The 23,241-nt window shown below is 31.7% G+C and overlaps 1 protein-coding gene across 9 annotated transcripts in view; it reads left to right on the top strand.

Moving 5' to 3' along the window:
- Nucleotides 1-23,241, top strand: part of LOC143239762 (uncharacterized) — a 59,670-nt gene that overhangs the window by 18,442 nt on the left and 17,987 nt on the right. Inside the window, exons 1-4 of one of the 9 annotated variants that reach the window (XM_076481233.1) lie at nucleotides 3,153-3,181; nucleotides 3,947-4,045; nucleotides 8,072-8,144; nucleotides 16,554-16,820. In XM_076481233.1, the coding sequence (XP_076337348.1) occupies nucleotides 8,114-8,144; nucleotides 16,554-16,820 (298 nt within the window). In that variant the 5' untranslated portion in view covers nucleotides 3,153-3,181; nucleotides 3,947-4,045; nucleotides 8,072-8,113. Of the gene's footprint in view, nucleotides 1-2,732; nucleotides 2,982-3,100; nucleotides 3,267-3,946; nucleotides 4,046-8,071; nucleotides 8,145-16,553; nucleotides 16,821-16,859; nucleotides 22,182-23,241 lie in introns of those variants that run through there. The other 8 variants (XM_076481238.1, XM_076481231.1, XM_076481232.1 and 5 more) reach the window with 8 other exon arrangements.

Genomic DNA, 23,241 nt, shown 5'->3' with positions numbered 1-23,241 from the left:
CTGTGACGTTACATCACTATAAGTACATTCCTCTAGAAATATGACTATTCGCGAAAGTATTCTACTGTCGAATATATGGGTAATATTAGGCATAAACTAAATACGTACAAACGCTAAATGCGTCGTCCCTAGCACCATGGCTGACACCCACAATGACAAGCTACTGTATTAAAATATGCACATCATTCTCAGTGGTTTAGGAATTGTCTGCAAATTAGAGGTGCGTGGCTAGATATGCTGATATTATCATAATTCAACTTACAATTAGTATGTAAGTCAAATGTGTAAAAGTGAGGGTGCTATAGCGCCTTCAAGCACCCTCGATTTTGATGAGTCTGATCTCATAAACAAGACGAGCTTTTTGTATTTTTAGATAAGCGCAGATAGTCTATTGTACATCTTTGTTCTTACCAACAAAGTAAAATATTTGTTAAATTATAAATTAACTTATTGAGACCATATGCGACGTTTCTGTTGCCATATATTAAATAAGCTTTATGGACAACATTTACTTAAACGTTTATACGACTTTATACGTAAACGAGGTTTTGTTGAAGTACAATTAAGTAATTACATTTTTTTACATGTACATTTTTGTTGTTAGTTGCAGAAATTACTATTTACGGCAAATTTTACTTATCTCACATTTGACGGATAAACAAATTTTCAAAACATAATTGTGGTATACATTAAAGAAAGTTGAGATAACTAAACAACTTTAGTTAGGCTTCCGTACGGAACATTTATGGTGTACGGTGAAAAATACATCTCAATCGGCCGTTCTTCCCTTAGTGACGTTCATCTAAGTTACCATAGTAACCAAAGACAAAACATCGCATGCGTGTGGAGCCACTGAGTCGAATACACTCGACATTTACGTTACATTTAATAAAATAGCGAAAATTATTAAACAAGAACCTACCTGACCGATGCATTACGTCAAAATATATTATTTAAAACCAGAAGTCTGAAACCTTTTCTAGTTTTAAGTAAAGAAATTACAAGTTCGTATACCAAAGTAATTTCAGGGTGTGGTATGATTCATACAACCATATCATGATCGATATCCACGCGCTCTTCATTCTATGCGCACATGAGTGACGCGCATGCACAATGGCTCAATAAAACCAAGCAAAACTATTTTCTTTTTATTATTGTTTTTCATGTAATTCTGTCAACTAAAGAAAATTATAGATTCACGCGGTTGCATATATTAGAAAATACTTTAATCCTTGATCAAATGAAAAGCCCAAGAAATCCTGTTGTAGTTTGATTAGGTAATTAAGTATTGATTTTGCAATGGGTGCGACCTGATAGTTGAATCTGTGGTTAAGTTCACTGGATAAAAAAAAGCTACATTTAACTGTATGACAAATGTAAGAGTTTTTAATTAAATAAACTTGTTTGAACTTGTATAAGCGTTTGAATGCTTATAGATATAAATGTAGGGAGCATTGTTCTATATTGCCTATTAATATTGAACGAATGGGTTTGGAAAACACTGTTCATTAGTAAAGTTAAAAATGACTTTGTGTGTGTATGAAAATAAACACAAGAAACTCTACAACACTGATTGAATTTATGTACGAGTAAATGCTTAAAAACTCGGTATCTAATATTTTGGCACGTTTATAGCGCACCGTAAATAAAATTTCTTGGGTGGGCGTGAGGATGATGACAAATATTGTTCATCTTAGACATTAGGGAAATTGTCTTTTTTTTTTCTAAAATAATCACTTACAGTTTCATGTGTCTGTTTGGGGTCATTGATCGTTTTAAAGAAAATTTTGAAAAACTTGTACATTGTTATTATCAATTACTTCTGAAGACTATAAGCCATTCCTTTTTGAACCATGCCATATAATTTCTGCACTAAATCATAAAATCAGTTAATTGTTTCATCATATAGCTGACATACCACTCATACTATCTTGCCTCCTGAATGAGTGCCTGTTGAAGTCATGATTCAAGATAGATAATTCTTCGGACATGCTGTAAGAGGAAGATGCAGATTGATAAAGACAGACAGATTTAACTATTCAATTCAGAATAGAAATTTCTGAAAGTTATAGTTTCATATAGATAATTTTCTACTCTCGAAGCAAAATTTCCAGCGATTGATTTTACGTAAAAGGGTAAATGGAATGACTTTCCCATGAACTTGCACTCTAAACTTCATGCTAAAGAAATGACTGTCACACATTTTGTGATATCGCAGATTCGAACCTGGGGTATTTAACTCCAAATCCCAATGCTCTATTGTGGGGAAAGCCTCTCTCCATTATTTAAGTGTTTGGATATTTGTTTCGAAAATAAATTTTGCAGAGACCCTTCCTAAGAGTGATCAGTTTTTAATGGTATCATATCATCTACAAATTTTTAAACAATGCTAAAGTGTAGTTGTGATATATTATAATCCATCGCGGCTTTACATCGGTTGTGATCGTTTCATGTCTTACTGATTTGAATATTTAAAATCGTTGTAATATATCGCACTAAGCTTTCTTAAAGTGTCTTGTTTTCTTTCGTAAACAAATAAGATATTTTAAATTAAAATCATGTCATATACGATTTTTTATGTTCAAATAACAAATAATTTAAATTACTTCATTCTGAAACAAATACTTGGGATAAGTTATAATTCATTTTAGTTAATTAATAATCTCGTCTGGGTTTAAACAACTTACTTGAACTCGATATTTTGGCGTCTCTTTCTAATTCAATACGTTTTCAGTTTGCATCACTAAAGAAGTAGTGCCTTTATATAATTTGCTAATGGCTCTTTGGACAAAAATCTATTAAGAAGGCCAAAAGAAATATTTGGATAATTAAATGCAATATCAGTTTACAATGCAGAGGAAATAATTACTTTACAAAGTTTACTGATGGTTCCTTAGACAGATTTATTAAGAAAGCCAGACGGAATACTTGGATATGTGGTTTATCAAACTTTTTGTGAAGTATATTATATACTATGGAAGGTTGTGTTAATAATATCTAATAGGAATAAATTGGTCTTTTGAAATTTTTGATTTAGAGGTACGATAGAATCAATTAATATTAATGGTAATCAATAATAATACAAATGGATTGAAATGCTTGTGGTGGTGGTAGTACTAGTAGTAGGTTTGCGACGTAACGCCAGGAGTGGAGAGAAAAGTAGATCTTTGTCAATGCTTCTGTCAGTACTTATTCAGCATTTTGTAATTAATTCTTAAGATAACTATAAATATAATGTATTTCACGTGTAAGCTGACGGGGTATCCGTAAGTCAATTACTTTATATTGGCTTATAATTTTATGAGGGTCATTGTATTTGTAGAATTTTGAATATTGGCTCATCTTAAGTTACAATGTTTAACTTGTATATATATATATATATATTGTATATGTGACCACTGCCCTGGAAGTTCGGTATACTAAAACTACTGCTTAATAATCTTACAAAAAGAAATAATAAAATAAGAAAGACAACTATTTAAATTTCTTGCTTGCTCGTAAACGAGGTACTTAACATTTTAAGTAGGAAAACGTCATTATATTCGTGCATTATGCATAATATTTTAATTAAAGTACCAACATTTTCAGAAATATGAAAATTAATTTTCATGAGAGTTGTTTTCTGTGATGTGTATGAATTGAGGAAAGTAAAACAAATATTTAAGAGAGGGAGTTAAAGTGTTAAAATGTTCAAAGGACAGGTTTGACAATTGTTTCACATTTGGCAAATTGTCACTTGAAAATTAGATTGAAATATCTTTAGATGTTTTCACAACAGAAGAAATGACTTGGGAGGACATGAAAATATTAATTGTGGAATCAATAGAATAAAGGTTACTGATTTTTTGTTCTGTATACTGAAGAAAATAGGATGAGAGGACACAAGTTTTAAGGTTTTGAAAAGACTTTCCAAATTCCAGTTAAGAAAGTTTTATTTCTCTAACAGTGTGATTGTCTGATGGAGGAAGTTGCTGTTGGCAGTAATGGAAGCCAGCAGTTTAAACAAATTTAAGAAGAGATTCAATGGTTTTCTGGAAAGTAAGAGGTGGGTATAAATTTTTAAAGGTGTGTATGAAAGGACATCCATGGACAATTAGATGGTTCTTTGTTCATATTTTATTGAGGTTAGTTATGATGTCAGTAGATTAGAAGCAAATTGTTCTTGTGTATTCTAGAATCTTTCACAGAGATACCATTTTATCTGTATCTCTTATACAAGTTTGTTTTGAGATATTTTAAAATCATTTTGTATTGCTAGTAATTTTTCATATGGCTGATCAAGTGGTAAGTTACAGAAAAGCCCTTCTACTGACTGATATTAGATCATTAGATCAACTGGAGCTCACAAGGATCCAGAGTTTACATTACCTTAGTTCTCAGTGTATATGTCATTAGGAGGGTTAAATGCTTGCTATTATCATATTGGTGCACAAGTAATATTGACATTATTTTACCATGTATTGTTATATTAAGTAGTGAAGGATTGAATTAATAAACATGACCAATTTCTGTTAAGTTCAGTGTCTACTTTTACCTTTCTGGAAACTGTTACACTGCAACTACGACATTGTGATATTTTTCTAATTAATATCCTCTGTGTTCACAGTATCCATGTGGAATTATTATTGTTTATCAAAATGTTGCTGTTGCATCTTGATCAGTATATAATTTGTCTTTTACAGACTTTTATATTTAGTTTTAGAGCTGAGCACTTAGTGAAATTTGACAAATGGTTAATCATCAGGCGTAATTATTGATTACATGCAACTAATCAGTTATACTCACGTGATACTTGGATAGTTTAAATAATCGAAAATAGTAGTAATCATAAACACTAATTTTGATTAATTGTGACATTAACAGATTTAATGTAATATCAGTTAATTTAGTTTATATAATACTAATCAATATAATCAATGTTCATAGGTATTCACTTATATCACCTTAGTCACCCTGCTCTATTTATAAATACATCAATTGTATATTGGCAAAATATTCTGTAATTTGGTCAAAAACATTGGCTATATATTCTGTAACTGATTAAAATATTATCCATTACATTTCTACTTTATGTAAGATAACTTGTCTTTCATTAATGTTTAAATTATTGTTAATATACTTTATGCAGGTTACATAAATATCAAAATAAAATGTTTCTTTTTATGTTCATTACCAATGTTCTCTTTTGACTGCATCATGACTCATTTGAAGTATTCAGAACATAATCATAATTTTCTTTGCTTTTGTTTGTGTAGAAAACTATCACAGTGCCATTTTTGTGGCATAATATTTATGTAGAATCATTGCAGAGTGTAGTGTGAAAATCTTAGTGGTAAAGAAAACACTTCATATAACTTATACATTCATATATCTAAAAAATAATTGGTTACTTCTTAATATTTCTCACATAGCAAGTTGAAGTTAATATAATGTAATATAGTTTGAATATTATTGATACATTCATAACATTTATCTAGTCTTACACCATAAACACAAAAGTTTTCCTGTAAATTCTTAAAAAAAGGGATTTTTCTACCTTCTTTCAGTGTGTGAGTTTTGACTTGAGGATTCATCTCTTTGATCTATTATTTTAATACCTTCCATCTTATAATCACATTTTTATTGTCAGCATAAGTAAATACAAGAGAAGTGTACAGTTTAGTTCCACATTATAGTGTGTCAATCAGAAAAAAAGATGTGGAAAATTACAGACACATAAAAAAAGTAAAAACAAATGAAACTCCCATACAGTTTAATTATTAACTCATTTGGTTTCCATGGTTTCAATAACTGATTTAGGCTTGGCTTAGCTGTTATTGCTACTACTTTCCAAAGTACCGTTTTGACTTTTTACCTGTTTGTGTTATTATCTTTGTCTTTTATTTACCTTGTATTCATTACCTAGATTCAGTATGGCCAAACATGGCCTAATAGTTAAGTGTTCAAGACTGAATTCAAGAGTTTGACTTGCATCCCATTACTGTTGGACTTCTTACGTTTGGGTTATGGGCACATTACAACTTGTAAGAGTCACATCCCACTATCAGAGTTGCCCAAGAGTTTGGCAATGGGTCCTTTTGACTAGCTAATTTCCCTTTAATCTGTCTATTTAAAATAGGAACAGGTAGGTAGTGCAGATATAATTTATATTTCTATAGGTGAATATCCAAAACAAAGAAAGAGTCTACACAAATTAATACAAACCAGAGCTTGATAGAAAAAATGTCTTAAGTAGCCTAGACAATAGTTGTTCCTCTCTGGTTTTTTTCATGAGAAAGTACTTCAGAAAATGTGCATAACAGGCATTAATGTTTGCATACAATGCTGAGAATATTAAAAATAATAATGGTAAATAGGTAATATTGAGGAAACACTGTTATAACCCTCATGTTATTTAATTTATGAAACCTTACATTTACAGTAAATAAACAGTAAAAGAATTAATTAACATTTAATCAAAATGAATACATTATGTGTTATCAAACAAACTTCCTCATAAAATGACTTAGAGGATATCAAGCTGAAAGAGTATATTAAAAATGGCAAAGTTTTACATTTTTTGCGTAACTCACAGGAAAAAAGTGCTAAAGATATAAAATACAGGAAAGTTGATTACAATATATGTGAGTAGATACCTTTAATAACAGAGGAATGCTAGTATACAAAAGACTGGGGTTTAAAAATAAGCTGTATTCCAAAGTGAAATGTTAACACACATGCATTCATATATATATATAACCATAGAATATTAGTTTGTTGTAACTTAAAAACAAGACAAAAGAAAAATAAATTAAATAAAAAACCTCATTTAGTATAGCACTTTATGTTTAATTTTGTTTCAGTTTGTTTTTTAAGTCATAATAGACTAATATAATTAGTCACAGGTTTGGATTTGCTGTTTTTAACGCAGTCCTTACTTGTGGTTTTGCTTATTTAAATTCATTGAAGTGTATTCATTTTTACTAAAATAACCATAAAATATTATACTCTTCTGTTTTTTTTCTCCCTCATTAATTTTGTGAACAGGTTTCATGAGTTTAAAGGTCACTCTTCAGAATGTAATTTAACAGAGAACTTATAACAAAAACACTCAAATATCATTGTTCAACTAAATATAAGTAAACTGAATTAAGTACATATAATTTCTAAATATACAATCATATAATACACTCCTTCTATAAATTAAGTACATATGTTTTAAAAAGTACTCATAAATAAATAAATTTGGAAAGTTTGTCCAATATATTTTCCTTCCTTAATTAAAATCTTTTCTAATTATATTTTTTCTTTTTATTATAGAAATGTAAGTTATTTTGTAATCTTTCATAACACTTCTTACTCAAAATATATTCCTTTATGTAATTCTCAGTAACAGTTTTTGTGGTTTCACAATTCCAACTGACTTTACACAACTAGAATAACTTCTGCTCTCATATATCTATCTATTTAAAGTGGCACCAAAAAGTTATCAAATATTTTCCCAAAATATTTTTTTTATGTTTTATACATCCAAAAAGAGAATATTATAATGATTTGGTAATGATTCATTATGCAAAAATAAATTTGAAAAAAAAAAGATGATGGAAGTGTCAAAAAATACAGTAAAAAATTTATTTGTATTATTTATCAAATTAATATTTATATATATTTGGAAAGTAAGTCATTACTAAAAAAGGTGCAATTTCCAGTTTTGGACTTCTGAAAGAAAGTACTCTTTTAAAAAAAAATATTTTTTAACATTTTTTTATTATTGTTGCTTCTTTAAGTAGATGGATGTAAGAATTATGAATGGTTGTGTAAAATCAGTTGAAATGATCAAATCACATATGTTGTTACTAAGAATTACAAAAAGTTCAATAATCAGGGTAAGAGGTATTAAAATGTGAAATTATGGAGTAAATTACATTTCTATCATACTGAAGGAAAATATATCAGATAAACTTTAATTTTATTAATATACGTAATTTATACAAAGAGTGTATTATATGATTGTGCATTTGGAAAATACATGTACGTAATTCAGTTTATTTATGTTTAGTTTAATAACATTATTTGAATGTTTTCATTACAGATTCTCTGTAGAAATGTATTCTGATGAGTGACCTCTGAAGTCATGAAATTGGTTGAAGAAATTAATAAAGGAGGTAAAAGACAGAAGAGTTCAATATTCTAGTGTTTTGTTATTTGTATCCACAGGTAGAACTTGTTAGTGTTTTCATTGTTTATGTGTGTGTGTATTAAATGTGTATGTGTGACAAATCCGTTTTGTTCCATGGCATCTTAATGATCCACAATAGCCTTGACTAGCTGTATAAAGATGCATAGCTTTTTCTTAAGAACTATTTATTAACCCATAAAGACAAGTTACAAAGGAAGTTCATGAAAACTGAAAATGTGACACTGAGATATTGACTAGTAAGGACAATGATATTACTGGTCACATATTTTCAATGTTAAATTTGGGCACCATTAGATTGTAACATACATGTAAAACCTTTATTCCATTACAAACTTCTTAACTGATTCAGCAAATATTCATATAATGCAGCTTAGCATACACAGATGTCATATGTTTACAATAATTTATGTAACTACTCACTATAAACCAATCAACAATAAACACCTCGTACATCTAATATCACATGAGATTTAGAAAAGATGATCTCACAAAAATGTAAGTAGTGAACATGCAAGTTATTATTAATATAAGATATCTGTGTATAATGATATTTTATTTCATTTAATAATTGTGTGAACAAACACCCACATGTGAAGGAAGAAATAATGATAACTTAATTCCTCATAAGCATATAATTATATATGTATAATTTTTTGTTTGTTTGTACTTGAATTTTGCACAAAGGCATACAAGAGCTTTTTGCACTAGCTGTCCCTAATTTAGCAGTGTAAGACTAGAGGGAAGGCAACTAGTCATCACCACCCACCATCAACTTTTGGGCTACTCTTTTACCAACTAATAGTGGGATTGACCATCACATTATAAAGCCTCCACTGCTGAAAGGGCAAGCACCAGGGGTGTAGATTTTTTATACCCAATGGGGGGGGGAATGATTTTTGCAACCACTTATGTGGACTGTTCAATTTGCAAATTGGTAATCTCTGATTACATGAACCTGAAAGCTGTAAACATGTAGTCACAAAGTAATCTTGTTGCCATGATACTTGCATGTATGCTTAGGCCTACTGACTGATACTTACGAACTATCTCTTAGATCGAAAAGCTTAGAAGCTTAGAAGCATGCCTATATCAAAGATGTACGTTTTGGCTTCTGAAAAAGCCTACATCTAGGCCTAATTATGTAATTCGATTGGTAAGAACACAAGAATCACAAGAACAAACACACAATTTGTAAGCCTGTGATGCAATAAAACAATTCAACAGACCAAACTATAGGAGGGGATGATTGTATGCACCATACCCCTCACCTAAAATAAAGGGGGTGCATCCCCCCCAGGATCTACGCCCCTGGCAAGTACGTTTGGTGTAATGGGGATTATGAGGGCACTCAACTTTGGATTTTGAAATAATTTTGGGTGCAGTGTAGTATTTTCCGCATGATCTTTTATGAGCATGAGCCATGTGGGTGTTTTTGTTTCTTAATTATGAGGTACATTACAGTTACATCCATCTCAAATTTTGTTGAACTACAATTTTAGTTGGAATTTTTCTTTTACCAACTATTGAAGCTTTGTTTTATTAATCAGTCATAAAAATATTTATTTTTATTTATTAGTCTACTTTAGGCAATCATCAAAGAATTTTCTGTAAGTTACTGTTGCTTTCTAAAACTTAAAGGATGTTTTATAAGATTGTGGCACATAAAAATAAACAATTTTGATATTTAGGATGAGTTATGTAAACTGTATTCCAAAACACACTCACCACCTACTGACATTATAACTATTTTTTGATCTCCAGGGTTTCTACTCGCTCTTTACCCATCTAAGCATTGAAAAATTGCTCTAGTGTTTTATACCCCACTTGAATGCCTTAGACAAATACCAATATGCAAAAGTCTTTGCCAACTTCAATGTTCCCTCTATCTAAGTAGTATATACAAGCACTTAATTCAGGTAATGTAATCATTTTTTGTCAAAAAGCATTCAGCATGAAATTATGTCAACAGGATCATTGTGATTTTGAACACAGTTAGCATTTCTATGGTTATATTTTCATTTATATTTATAAATTACTCAGCAGAATAATAATAATAATAAAAACTTACTGATGGATAAGAATTCCAGAATTGTTTCTACTACAGAGATCAACTAGATGTCTTCTACCTCTGCTATTTAGTGTCTGCCAACAGACAGATGAGGGGTTACTCTCAGTAGAAGCTGTCCACTATAAGACCAACTGTGACATTGAAACAGAACCCCCTAGACAAAGGATGTCTCTTTAAGGGGTACTAAGGCAGATTTTCCAAGTGATCCAGGAATGAATGACAAGAATTTAGACTCCCTTTTTCCATCTACTTTTCATGAGTTGGCAGAAACAGAGGATCATTTTGATCAACCATCTTCAATTCCTTTTCTTCAGTTAGTTACATGGGTTTGTGAGATTTTAGGGATCTCCACTATTGCATTTGACTCTACTCCTTCCTTGTTACTGGAAAGGAGCTAATTTGGGAGTACTAGCCCATTGTGTTTTTCAATTCCTTCCTTCAGTTCCCAGGTCTGTTGGTTCCCATAATAGATTCTGTACATACTCTTGAAGATCTTTGGCTAGGGAGTATTGATGACAGTGGTGTCTGTGACTATCAAGTGGGTGGGGGAACTTTGGGAATATGTTAACATCACTTCCTGGGCATCTGGAGTTCTTTCACCAGGAATTAATGGATACTCCAGGTTCTGGCTTCATAGTTGGTCACTCAGATTACATCACTTCCACCATTGTCTGCTCAATTTGTTGCCTTTTCATCTCCAACAGATCCACAGCAAGTGGAGCTTCGTTCCAAGACCATATGAGTTATTAGTCAAAAGAGCAGTAGAGAGGATTGATCCCATTCTTCCAAGATTTTATTCTTGTTTATTCATTGTATCCACTAAAACAAGAGAATGGCATCCAATCATTGATCTATCTTGATTCAATCAGCATTTAGATCCTCCTTGCTTTACAGTGGAATCCCTTCTTGATGTACAATAGCACTTTGCACTAGGTATTTGGATGACAAAGTTCAATGTTAACAATGCTTATCTTCATATTCACATAACAGAATCTTCCTGAAGGGCTGGCTCCTAGATCTTAAAATATTTGTCAATGGTTGCTTTAAGATTAAATACAAGTAGAACACCTGGAAAATTCTAGAGGATTTGACATCAAAGTTTCTTATAAATCTAATGTTTAGAATACATTTATATGGGGCTCAGAACCATCAAAAAAGATAGTTGAAAAGACAGAAGTTAATTACAAAAAGTAAAAGTGATTAATCAGTGTTTTTGTAATGTATTTGAATCTGTGTTAGTTATTGTGCATACTTAGTTACCAGATACAAGAAACTTGATTCTTTATGTTAGTGTAGTGTAACTAGTGACATGTATATACAGTCTATGAGTACTACAGTGTTTAAGCTTTTAGGAATATTAACAGAGGAAGCAGAACATTTATTGTCATTGTGTGGACTGGATGTTATCTTATTTTCACCAGATAATTTTAAAGACTCAATCAACAAAAAAACCAGGTGTATTAAAGCATCTCATGTATGATTTTCTCTATATATAAGTGCAATATAATATGTATGTATGTATATATACACATATATGTACATATAAAACTTAACTAAAAAAAAAGATTTATTATTTATTTTGTATGTCAATTCTAAAAACTTTGAAAATTCTCAAATGATTAGTACACACTGTCATCATGTATAGATCTTTTATAATAACATTTTTAAGACAGATATAATCTTGCCTAAAAACTGAATTTTATATTTTTGACATGTAAAATTAATTTCACCCTATCAGTCTACAAATAAAGCAGAAGCTGTGCACACATGGGTTATCTAAGACATTAACAGTTTTGAACACCTTAAGTAAATAGCATTAGTATTTTCTTCAAGTAATTCAATAGCAAGTATTGGAGAGAATTTATGTCAAGTTTTGGAAGCAAGATGTTCTATGGGAAGCATATAGCATTTGGTTTATTCTTTAAATCTCTGTAAAACAAAGTTTTGTTGCTACAAGTTGACTGTTCAACTCGGGAATATGTATAGCATAATTGAGGAATTATGTGAAAGGTAATAAAACCAAACAGGAGTAGTAAAAAATGTTGAAACAGGCAGTTTGGACTGAAGAAATGTGATACATAAAATGAAGCCTAATAATTTTCTTTTTTATCCTTTTAAAATTAATTAATTAAAACATATATTAACATTTTAATGTAAAATTCTATTTTAATGCCAAGTTTATTGATACTCATGGATAACAATTTAAATTTTGAATGTAACTCTGTAAAAGGTCATGTTATGCACTTTGACATACCTGGAGTGTTAGGATTACAAAAGTATAATATATATGCTCTGATCATTTTGTTCATGAACATTATTTAGACCTTCTGCTACATGATGAGAACAATAATTTTATTAATTAATATGCACAAACCTCACATATAGTATTAGCTAAGCTCATCAAATAGTCAAAATGCCTGAAAAAAGTCAGCATCTTTAGTCAGTTTTAAATACCCGTTAATGTAAAGTCATTTGTTTATTTAAACAATTTACTGGTTATTTGTTTATTGGTACTATTAAAGAAAATGAAATAACAGTAAAAGGATCTACACATAACTCAAAACCCTGAATTACCCCATTTAGAATATCAATCCACTTGGATTCTGTAATGTCATAACAACCTTCTTCCTTCTACTACACAACCATCTTTAAGTCTGTTCAACTAGCCTATCCTCTACTCAAACAGATACACTCTTCTTAAGTAGTCTGTTATGTGGCACCTTATCAGAAGTTTTCTGGAAGTCCAAGTGAATGTATGTGAAACCTACTGCCACCTCTCTTGTCCAAATTAAATATGAAACATTAAGAGAAAATTAATAATTTTGTAAGACACAACATTCTCTTTATAAATCCATGCTAACTATATGATAATATAAAATTATCTAAATGATAAAGTGTGTAAACACATTTTATGTTATTGTCATTTAGAATATTGCATCTATTTAGATTATACTATGTAGCACAAATTTTGTTCCTGGATAGTATGTGTTATTTCTTAATGGTTTATGTTGAAAAAGTACAGAAAATGGCCATTATTCCCTTTAAACTTTGCTTTTGTGATCCAGATAATGAAATTCAGAAATTAACCTATTTTCTATGTAAAAATGGGCAAATTTGCACATTTTCATATACACAAGTTGAATAAAACAACATATGAATCAAGATTTACATGTATTTATACAAAAGTTATACAAAAATGAACAAAAATGTTTAGAAGTGAGTAGTTTTTTGATATTTGCGACTGTAATGTAAATCACTTTCATATATCAGCCCCCAAATATAGTCTCCCATCATGTTTTTATTATGCGATCCTTGGTAGCAACATTCAAAGTCCAGTATATCTTGGTAGAAGCGCTTATCTTGCTCCTCTGAGTATACTTTAATGTTCTCGCTGAATTTATCAAGATGAGCATCAGGGATATGGACTTTCAGGGACATCCTGCAGTCCATTTTGCCATAGTTCTTCACCAGAGCCTCAACCAGTTTCACATAATTTTCAGCTTTGAAATTGCCCAAGAAGCCCCAAATCACTGCAACAAAGCTGTCCCAAGCTTTTTTTTCTTTCCTACTGAGCTTCTTGGGGAATTCTGTGCACTCCAAGATCTTCTTTATTTGTGGTCCAGTGAAGACACCAGCTTTGACCTTTGCCTCAGACTGTATAAGGAAGAAGTCTTGAAGATATTTGAAGGCTGCAGACTTCTTATCAAGAGCTGTGATAAATTGTTTCATATGACCCAATTTTATGTGCAATGGTTGGAACAACACCTTCTGGAGGTCCACTAGTGGCTCACACATGACACTGTGCCTCCCCACAGAAAACTCAGTCTGTTGTGGCCAGTGCTTCCTGTTGTAGTGTGCTGTGGTGTCCCTGCTGTTTCAAAGGCAAAGATAACAGGAAAACTTGGTAAAGCCTCCTTGGAGACCCATCAGGAATGCCACCATTTTGAAGTCTCCGATAACCACCCAGTTTTACTCATGATTCTTCAAGGCTTCTAGCAAGGTCTTGGCGATATTGTGTTCCTCTTTGAGGTGCACCAGATGAGCCAGGGGAAGAGATGGATACTTATTCCCGTTATGGAGCAGCACAGCTTTGAGGCTTCTAGATGAGCTATCAATGAAGAGGCACCACTCGTTTGGGTTACAGGCAATTCTAGTTGCCTTGCATAGACCGGATACATTGTAGCAGAAGCAGATCCCATCTTGATGAGTAAATAAGCTTATAAAATGTTGGTGATGCTTCCTCTGACTTACAACTTGCACACTTTCATCTAATAAATCCCATTCCTTGAGCCTAGATGTCAAAAGCTCTGTATTCGACTTTTTTAGACCAAGATCTCTGGAATGTCCTTGAAAATGGGTAAATTTGAAAATTTCATTACACAGGTCACAAAAGCAAAGTTTGAAGAGAAAAATAAGTCTTTTTTCCATTTACTTTAGGCATAAACAATTGGGAAATAACACTTTCTGTTCAGGAATAAAAAAAATAAAAATTACATAGTGTTATATAGCAAAAGACTGTGTGCATGCATATGTGTGCTTATAATTGGCAAATTCTTAGAATGATAATCACATACCTTGCATGAACCCTTAGGGTTTCTTAGGGAGCGCCATGTTCTGATCAAGCCCCCAGTATCACTCCCCAGAGGCCTGCTATGTGTCTTCTCTGTCTATTAATCAGATACACCAGCTATCTAAAATTAAAAAGATTTCTGCCAGGTATTACTAAACTTAAACAAAAGATTTGATAGGCCATCTGTTCTAGAACTTTTTAATCAGAAACATATGAAGCATTTTTCAACCTCCTTAGTCTGATTAGGTGGCCTATAACAATATCCTAACACTAACTTCATGGCCTTATATATTCAGATCATTTACAGCTACTGTTTATGTCCAACCTCATTTGTTGTGATTCTTCCTTTGAATAATCGTACACTAAGTTGTACCCAAGAATTTCCAAATGATTCTTTATGACACTGATTTTCAAGTCAAGTTTCAGTAATCCTTATAGTATCCAAAATTCTTCATTCCAACTGAAGTCCTCTTCATCCATTTATTTCTTAGATTAGTAATATTTGAATAATAGCATTTAACCCTGTGCCTATAAGATGAAGATTCGAATTAAGCCTTTTTGTAACTCCTTATGATTTCTGAACTATTTTTTTATTCTAATCAGTCAATCTGACCATACCAACATAATTGTAATCGACTATATTAGAAACTGTATTTTTTTCATATACTTCTAAATTAACATTCATTCTGTCATAAACCTTTGTAAGAAAAAAACAAACTCCTCTCTCAATCAGATGCAGACCATCTATTCCATGGAGTTTGCTCCCCTAAAAAACTGTATCCTACAGATTCATTTATCCTAATTCCATCAAAGGGCATAGAGGTTTCAACCTATAATATAACATTTACATAAAACAGAAGTGATTTTAAAGTAATGAGAATAATGAAATTGTAATCTTTCATTTATAGGTATAGTGGTACTGAATTATCAAGTGTACGTGTTGCATATATGATGATACAGTGCCCTCTAACCCAAGTGCTTTCAAAATGTGAACCTTTCTTCTTCAAGTGCAAACTGAATGAAGGAAAATGATTTACCTTTCAAAAGCACTCAGGTTACAGGGTATTATATCTTTGTGTTTAGTTGATTTCTTATACCCATGTCTTCTCTGACATCATTTTGTATTTGCATGTTCATTGAAGTAAGCAAGAATGTAATCAAACAATCATCTTAAGTTGCTTATTACTCTTAATATGTTGGAGTGCAGCTTTTGTCAGAATTTATATATAGTTGTATAGTATAGTTACATAGATTAATGGATAAATTTATAGTAATTAGTTGTATAGTATATAGTTAAAGTGCAGAGAGATCACAAATAAAAATTAAATCAGTAAGCCAAGTACTTTTAGGCTAGGAGAATTATTTGCAAGTAAAAATGAAATGTTTGTCTTCCATAGGTAGGTTAGTTGGTTCCTGATTTAATAATCAGTGATGTCGAGAAAACTCACTTGTAGAGAAAAATATATATGTAAAAACAGCTCGTTGAGAAAGAACCTTTGTGAACCTGACGATGACCTTAGAAGGTCGAAACGTTGTTCGCTCCTCTACATAAAACATTTTCTCAACCCAAACGAGCCATTTTTACATATATAGGTTCCTGATTTGTAATCCAGTGAGTATATTTAATTGTTGTTGCTGAATCGTTTATTTCTGTCTGTCAGATATTCATGTAAGAATATTTAATAGATTACTTAATACTTAGATTGATTTTAGAGTGTTATATCAATATTTTTCAGGCTTAATAATGGATGAGGCAACCTGTTTTGATCGTCAAGGTGATACAATTCGCTATGGTGACAGATATTTCCCAATGGAGAGTGATCCTTGTACACAATGTACCTGCTTAAGAGGAATGCCAGAAATGTGTATTTCTGTTTTCTGTTCTCCACCAAAAGATTGTGAAAAATATCATGCTGAAGATGACAAATGCTGCCAGTTTGTCTGTAATGATGAAAACTTTGCCCATTTTCCAGGTAAAAATAGCAGTTTTCCAGCTTATGATGGTAAGTAAAACTGATTTTTCACTGTATTATGTTAATGAAATGTGTTTACAGTGCATGCTTATATTTCCAGGAACATTGTTTCACCATCCTACATAACAAAGAGTTCCTATATCGCATCACTGTGAAGATTTTTGTGCACAACACAAGCTTTGACCTCTACTCATAGTAATATGTATTGTGCTAGCTTATGATACAATAATCATTTTTATTATAGTTCTCCATCATGAGGATATGGACATGTGATGTAATCCCCATGAGCATTTAAAAAAAAAGGTTCATTTCTTTCCTTGACATTGGTTGTATTTGGACTTGTTTCAAATTGTCTGTTTTTTGTAATTATAGACTTTTCATCTCCTTTTGTTCTTTAATATTGATTTAAACCTTTGTCTCCTTTTCCTAGATTGTGTTATACTACTTTTACTTTTAGCTTCACTTGCTGCTAGTTAACATATTAAAGAAAATGTTCTATAGATCATTGTATTCTACCTTCTTTATATTGTATGTAATTTTTTTCACCTCTTTTTTTCTATTGTTTTGGCTGAGCCTTCCTCTTGCTTTAACAATTTAATCAGCTATGTACACTGCCTGCTTTTGCTTCTGATTCTTTTACTCCAGATGAGAAACAGGTAACCCCACCTTTGTCCTTTGCTGCTTTGATTACTCAGGTATGAGACATTTTTCAGTCTCTCCAATTTGTTTTGATGAGTCTTGAACTATGTTACTGCTTGAGTCTCCTTCTTACTGTCATTTCTTTCCTTTCTTCCCTGACATTAGTGTTCCTGTTGATGCTTTTTGTCTCAGCTGCACACTGAACCTGAGTAGTCATACCCTTTTTCTCCTTTTGACACTTTTGCTATGGCTTTTGATGATGATTCATTTACTTTCCTACAGATCAGTCCCTCAACTTTCTTTTTAGTTGAGTTTCCCCTTTCTTTGTCTCTTACTGTCTTTAGTTTTCATCATGCTCTTTCTCTGCTCCTTTGTTCTCAGAGTGTTTACATCATGACATTTACAGCTTCACTGATTACATTCATTCCTGCATGTTTGCCATTTTGGTTTTAGGCTTTTCTTTTGCAGTATTCCTGTTGACTTGGTTTCTTTGTTTGTGGGATATGCATGGTTGAGATAATTACTTTTGGAGTTTGCCTCTCTGTTTTATCTTGGGGACCTTCATTTAGCAGCCTCCCTCTGTGATGAGGTTTTTGTTTTATTTCTTACACTTTATAAAATTGAACTGAGACTGCTCATCAATAGTTTTCTGATATTACTTTTCTTTCTTAAATGTTTTCCTTCCAGGGTCAAGGGGCTCCAATAGGTTTGTGAGTCTTGCAGTGTTGCTCCCTTTCTTGTTCCTCATTCTCTTTCTTCTTGATATTCTACCCTGCGGAGGATCACAGAAGTGACTTGCTTTGGGAAACAACTCTCAGGTTTATTTTTGTGAGATCTTGGCTTTCCTTCTTTGTTTGCCTGTGAATTCCCTTTGCACATGATCTTTGGATAACACAGGTATTTCATCATGGACTAACCCTAGTTTTTCACACTTATCTTCCTCTTCCTTCTTTTTCATTTGTCTTTTTACTGTCCAAAATCCCATTCACCTTCAGTACCTAGAGGGGGCTCTGTCTTTTCTTCATGTTATGAATGTTCTGGAACATTTTCTTAACCTTTATAAGAGTTTTTATTCATTTATTTTTTCATTTCAGAGAAAACAGGAGATTAATACTTAGTCATAGATCTTTCATTCTTGAACCAATTGAATGGTTTTCTCACTCTGATGTACTTCTTCTCTCTGGGCTTATGCATGATTATAGTTGGTGTTAAAGATACTTTTTTTTTAATCCAAATGTATCCATTAGCCCATCATTTTATTTTGTTAGCCATTTTTTCACACTTCCCTTTGGGTTAGCTACAGACCTATATGTTTTCAATTTGGTAATGAGAGCATTTTCAAGACATCTGTATTTCTTAGGTTTCCATTTGCACTACTGTATGAACAGTTGGCATTTTCTTGCTTCATCCTAAAAAGCTTCAATAACAGGAACTTCCATACTCTTTTAGGATGTATCTTGTTTGGGTTAATTGGTCAAGTTCTTCAAGTACATCTAGACCTACACTCAGTATCTGGTTTACCTTTGAGTCTTTTTCACCTTGTGTATAGGGTGGGCTCAACCATCTCTTAAGTTTTTATACTAAGTAGCTTTCTTGTCTGTTGCTCTTTCTGTTTGAAAGGTTCTATCACTTTTTGGCGATCTTGATATCACTCTAGTTCATTGTTTCCCTCAGTTAGATCCATGTGCATCCTCTTTAGTGTGATATGGCCAGTCAGTAACTCCCTGTCACTTCTAGTATCTCTACCTTCATTTCTTCACTTCTCATTGTTATGGTGGCTTGGTATTCCCACATAACACTGGTCATCCTTTTGTGCTTACTTCATCTGGATGTGTGTGTGTTCACTGATATCTCTCTTCCTGGGTAGGGGCAGTCTTAGACACACACACCTCTTATGGGGTATGACTTCCAGAACAGCAGTTCCTTCATATCAATATTCTGGAACTGGTTGCTCTTTCAAGTTTTTCATCATCTTCATTCTAATTTTTCTGGTCATCTTATGATAATCCATTTGAATGAGGTCACTGTTGTCTTTAATTAATCAATAAGGGGGCATTCAACCTTATGTCCTCTGCCTTCTATCTTTGGATTTTCTTTTTGGGCTGATGACCACTACTTTACATTGTCAACCTGTTATGTCCTAGGAGCTTTGACCCTGGTGGCAAGTTGACTGTCTTGCTGATACCAGATTCTTCCCATGAAGTGGTCTTTCCATTGTTTCAGTTGATTTTTTTTCCACTCTGAGAGACCTTTCATCAATTCTTTTGTGACTCCACTCAACATGAAGGGCCATCTTTTCTTGTTACAAATCCAAGAATCTCCAGCTTTGCAGTAGATGTTTCTATTGAACACATTTCTTTCTTTAAATTTATTCTTCTCTTTAACTTCTTCTAGTGAACAAGTTGCTAGGGAAGTTGACATGAAGAGTTTCCCTGTTGGATTAGTGTAAAATACCTGATATGAAACAGAGTGAACACAACCCTCAATGTGAAGTAGGACTGGGGTTGTGACCTGAAAGTGTATTACAGGTTACTAAACTATGAATGGAGTCATTCCTGGTAGTTGGACTGGTTGGATGAGTTTTGGTTTCTCCTTTGAATGCATGTCTGGAATATTTTCTCCCTGCAATTCCAGTTTGGCAATCTTCGTTTCTACCCACTTGTGCAACACTTTAATACCATTACAAAGATTATATTGACAACATATTTTACTCTACCACCTCTGTTGGGCAAATAATATTCATTGCTTTAGATGGATTCAATCCTTCACCACTGAGTTATACCTCAGTACGTTAAGTCTTCCTCCCCTATTGGGTGGCATGCTGCATCAGATTTCTCTTTATGATGCTATGTTTTCAGAAAGGAGCTCATCTTTGTAATTTCCTTATCAGCACTAGACCATCCACCAATTTAAATGTAAGTTTCTATCTCTGTTGTGCAAAGTGGTGACTAAGCATTTCTTTTATTAACAGTTTCCTAACCTGAAAATGTGTTTCAGATATTTGGCTCTCTACACAACTCTTACCACCCACACTTTGATGCATTTTTTTACATTCCTCAAGGTTGAGCCTTTTCTTTAATTGCTTGCATTCATGGGCTCAAGGATGAGTCACTTTCCTACTTATGGAGTGCTACAGTGTAATGATAATTACATCATGATCTGGAGCAATACTTGTTAATATATGCAAGGGTGGCTTGTGAGATGTATAACAATTTTGTTGTAGCAGCATGAGGTAATAGCTCTTTGTTATTTTTGTATTTAAAAAGCTACAATTTAATATTAAAATTTTGGGTATATATGTTTTTTGTAAAAGCAATAATTGAACATATAATTACAATTTCAGAAGTCAAAGGTTTAAAGTCCAGTGCATATGCTGTATGAATGTCATGTGGAACTGACCTTTAAAGTTGAAATTATTAGTGAAGTACAAGTATTTGAAGGATGATAGTGTGTAATGTTTTGGGAATCTCTAAGTTTTTATATCACATGCAATCAATATATGAAAATAATCTAAATGCTCAACCAAGAACTTTGGTTCTTTTAACTTTGTGAATAATTTGTAGTCTTCTTATTTTTTTAATAGCTCTGCTGTATCTGGAATCAACTTTAATGTTTGTCAACAACATCAGACATTAACATTAAGTACTGGTGATACATGCATTAGAATATTTTGTTCTTATTGTGAAAATGTTTTGTATACAGTTAGATATTAATTAAAACTTGTAATTTTATTTAGAATCATTCAGTAAATTTTGTTACCTTTTCTGAAATAATATCATAGTATTGAAACTATATGTGTATAGGTACATTTTAAAGTTTCATATGAGTTAAGAAATGAGATTAAAAATAAAGTTTGTCTCTTCAAGTTATTTAAAATTATTTTCTAAAGAACTAATGAAATTTATTACCAGTAATTGAAAAGTAACATTCTGTGAGAGCTAAAACTGGAAATCCTAATAAAGCTGTTCTTATAAGAACCAAGTACTTTGACCGATAAACACTAAGAAATTATATCTTGCTTTTTGGTAAATTCATCTATTCATGTTTTGATGATGATACATCTAATTCTGGCTCTAGAATTTTGGTGGAATTTAGACAGTTTAACCCTGTTTTAATATGACTAAGTTTATATCAAGGTTTGCTTTAATCAGTTTCTGCATACATGAGAATTGTTGACCAGAATACCAATTTCCAGAGCACTTCAATACATCAAATGGAAATGCATTATTAGCTCAATATGGAATTTCTGTTAGTGTGCATTTTAACAGAAAAAGTGTGAACATTAAATTGATAGAATTAATATTCCATTTTTAATTACACCCACAAAATCACCACACTTTCAAATATGGTTTAATTTTATCATTTTCATTATTAGGGGCCAAGAGATTTTCCAGTGCCTGGTTTATATCTAGACATGCAACAAAAAGCATATTATTTGTGTTTTTATACTTACTGCATATCTGAAACTTCAAAAATTACTAATGTAAAAGAGAATATCATATGTTTATTGTGTTACAAAATTTCAAATTTGTATGTAGTTGATATTACACTTTTTAAGGCTCAAACATAGGTTATAAATTGTGTCAAAGGGCAAAAATATTTTTAAGGATAAAATTTAACTCCTTTCATAGTTTTGTGAAGCAAGTTATAGAAACTTACTTTGAAATACGTTTTGGACAATACGGTCAGGAAAATTGGTGCAGGGCTGTGAAAAACTCCATTAGCTCTGTGCTCAGGACTAAAGAAAATTAAGTAAGGGCCACTGTGAATTTCATATGCATTAGTCCAGGACTAGTGTATTTCTGCTTAAATAAAATATGTACATTAGTGTAAAACTCAAGTGTGTATTTAATTAATAAAATTCTCAAAAATATTACTTTTTGTTATTTTTCTTTTAAATATTTAAAAATTCACTCTTACTGAAATATTTGTCGTTTTGGTAGCCTGTTTATCAGTGATAGGCTAATTCATCTGACATGATTTATGAACACATGCATTACTTGTTTAATGAGTTGTAAATAGATAAATTCAAATGTCCAATTATTTAGTTTTGTATTTATGACACTTGACAAGAGAATAATCATTATTGATATAAGATGAAACAACTGCATTATGGCAAAATAAATTGGATTGTTCATTATTGTTAATTCTTTAGCAATTTTCTTAGGTACAACTGAAGAGAGCACAGTGTTCCAAATGACAGATTTCAGTATTGTTTGATTTTGTAATATATGTAGAATGGATAACCTGCACAAACATCTTATGTTTTTTTGTATGTTTTATATGAAATCATATTATTTTTAATACATCACGGTACCAATTAATAACTTACATGTAGGTGCTGTTAACCTGCCGATACATCTTATGTCTGTATCACTTATATTGTAGCAAACTATATATTTATATTTTGTAATACTGTGAAAGAAATGCATTATAATGAATATAGGTATGTATATATTTGAAATATGTAATAATGTAGTCATTATAGTGAAGAGAAAAATTCCATGCATACTGGACTGGGGTTAGTACATAAAAGTTTTAACATCCCTGAAGTGGCTATTTCTTTTTGATTATTTATGAGTTGGTGACGTTTGTTCCTGATCCAACACCTAAAAATATATCTTAGTTTTTTATCAGAATTGTTTCTTTAGGTTTTAATGTGTTCAAAGGATTTGTGAAGTACAGACTAAAGTAACAAAAAGATATCCTTATGTTTCATACAGTTAATGTTTTTACTTTTTATATTACTTTCTTTTACCATTATCAAAAACAAATACTTTATGTTAGGTAAATGTATATTTTTGTTCATTAA

This window comes from Tachypleus tridentatus, chromosome 13 (assembly GCF_004210375.1).
Source record: "Tachypleus tridentatus isolate NWPU-2018 chromosome 13, ASM421037v1, whole genome shotgun sequence".
Taxonomy (NCBI): Eukaryota; Metazoa; Arthropoda; class Merostomata; order Xiphosura; family Limulidae; genus Tachypleus; species Tachypleus tridentatus.
The sequence above is the reverse complement of the archived record's forward strand: the minus strand, read 5'-3'. Positions and strand labels throughout refer to the sequence as shown.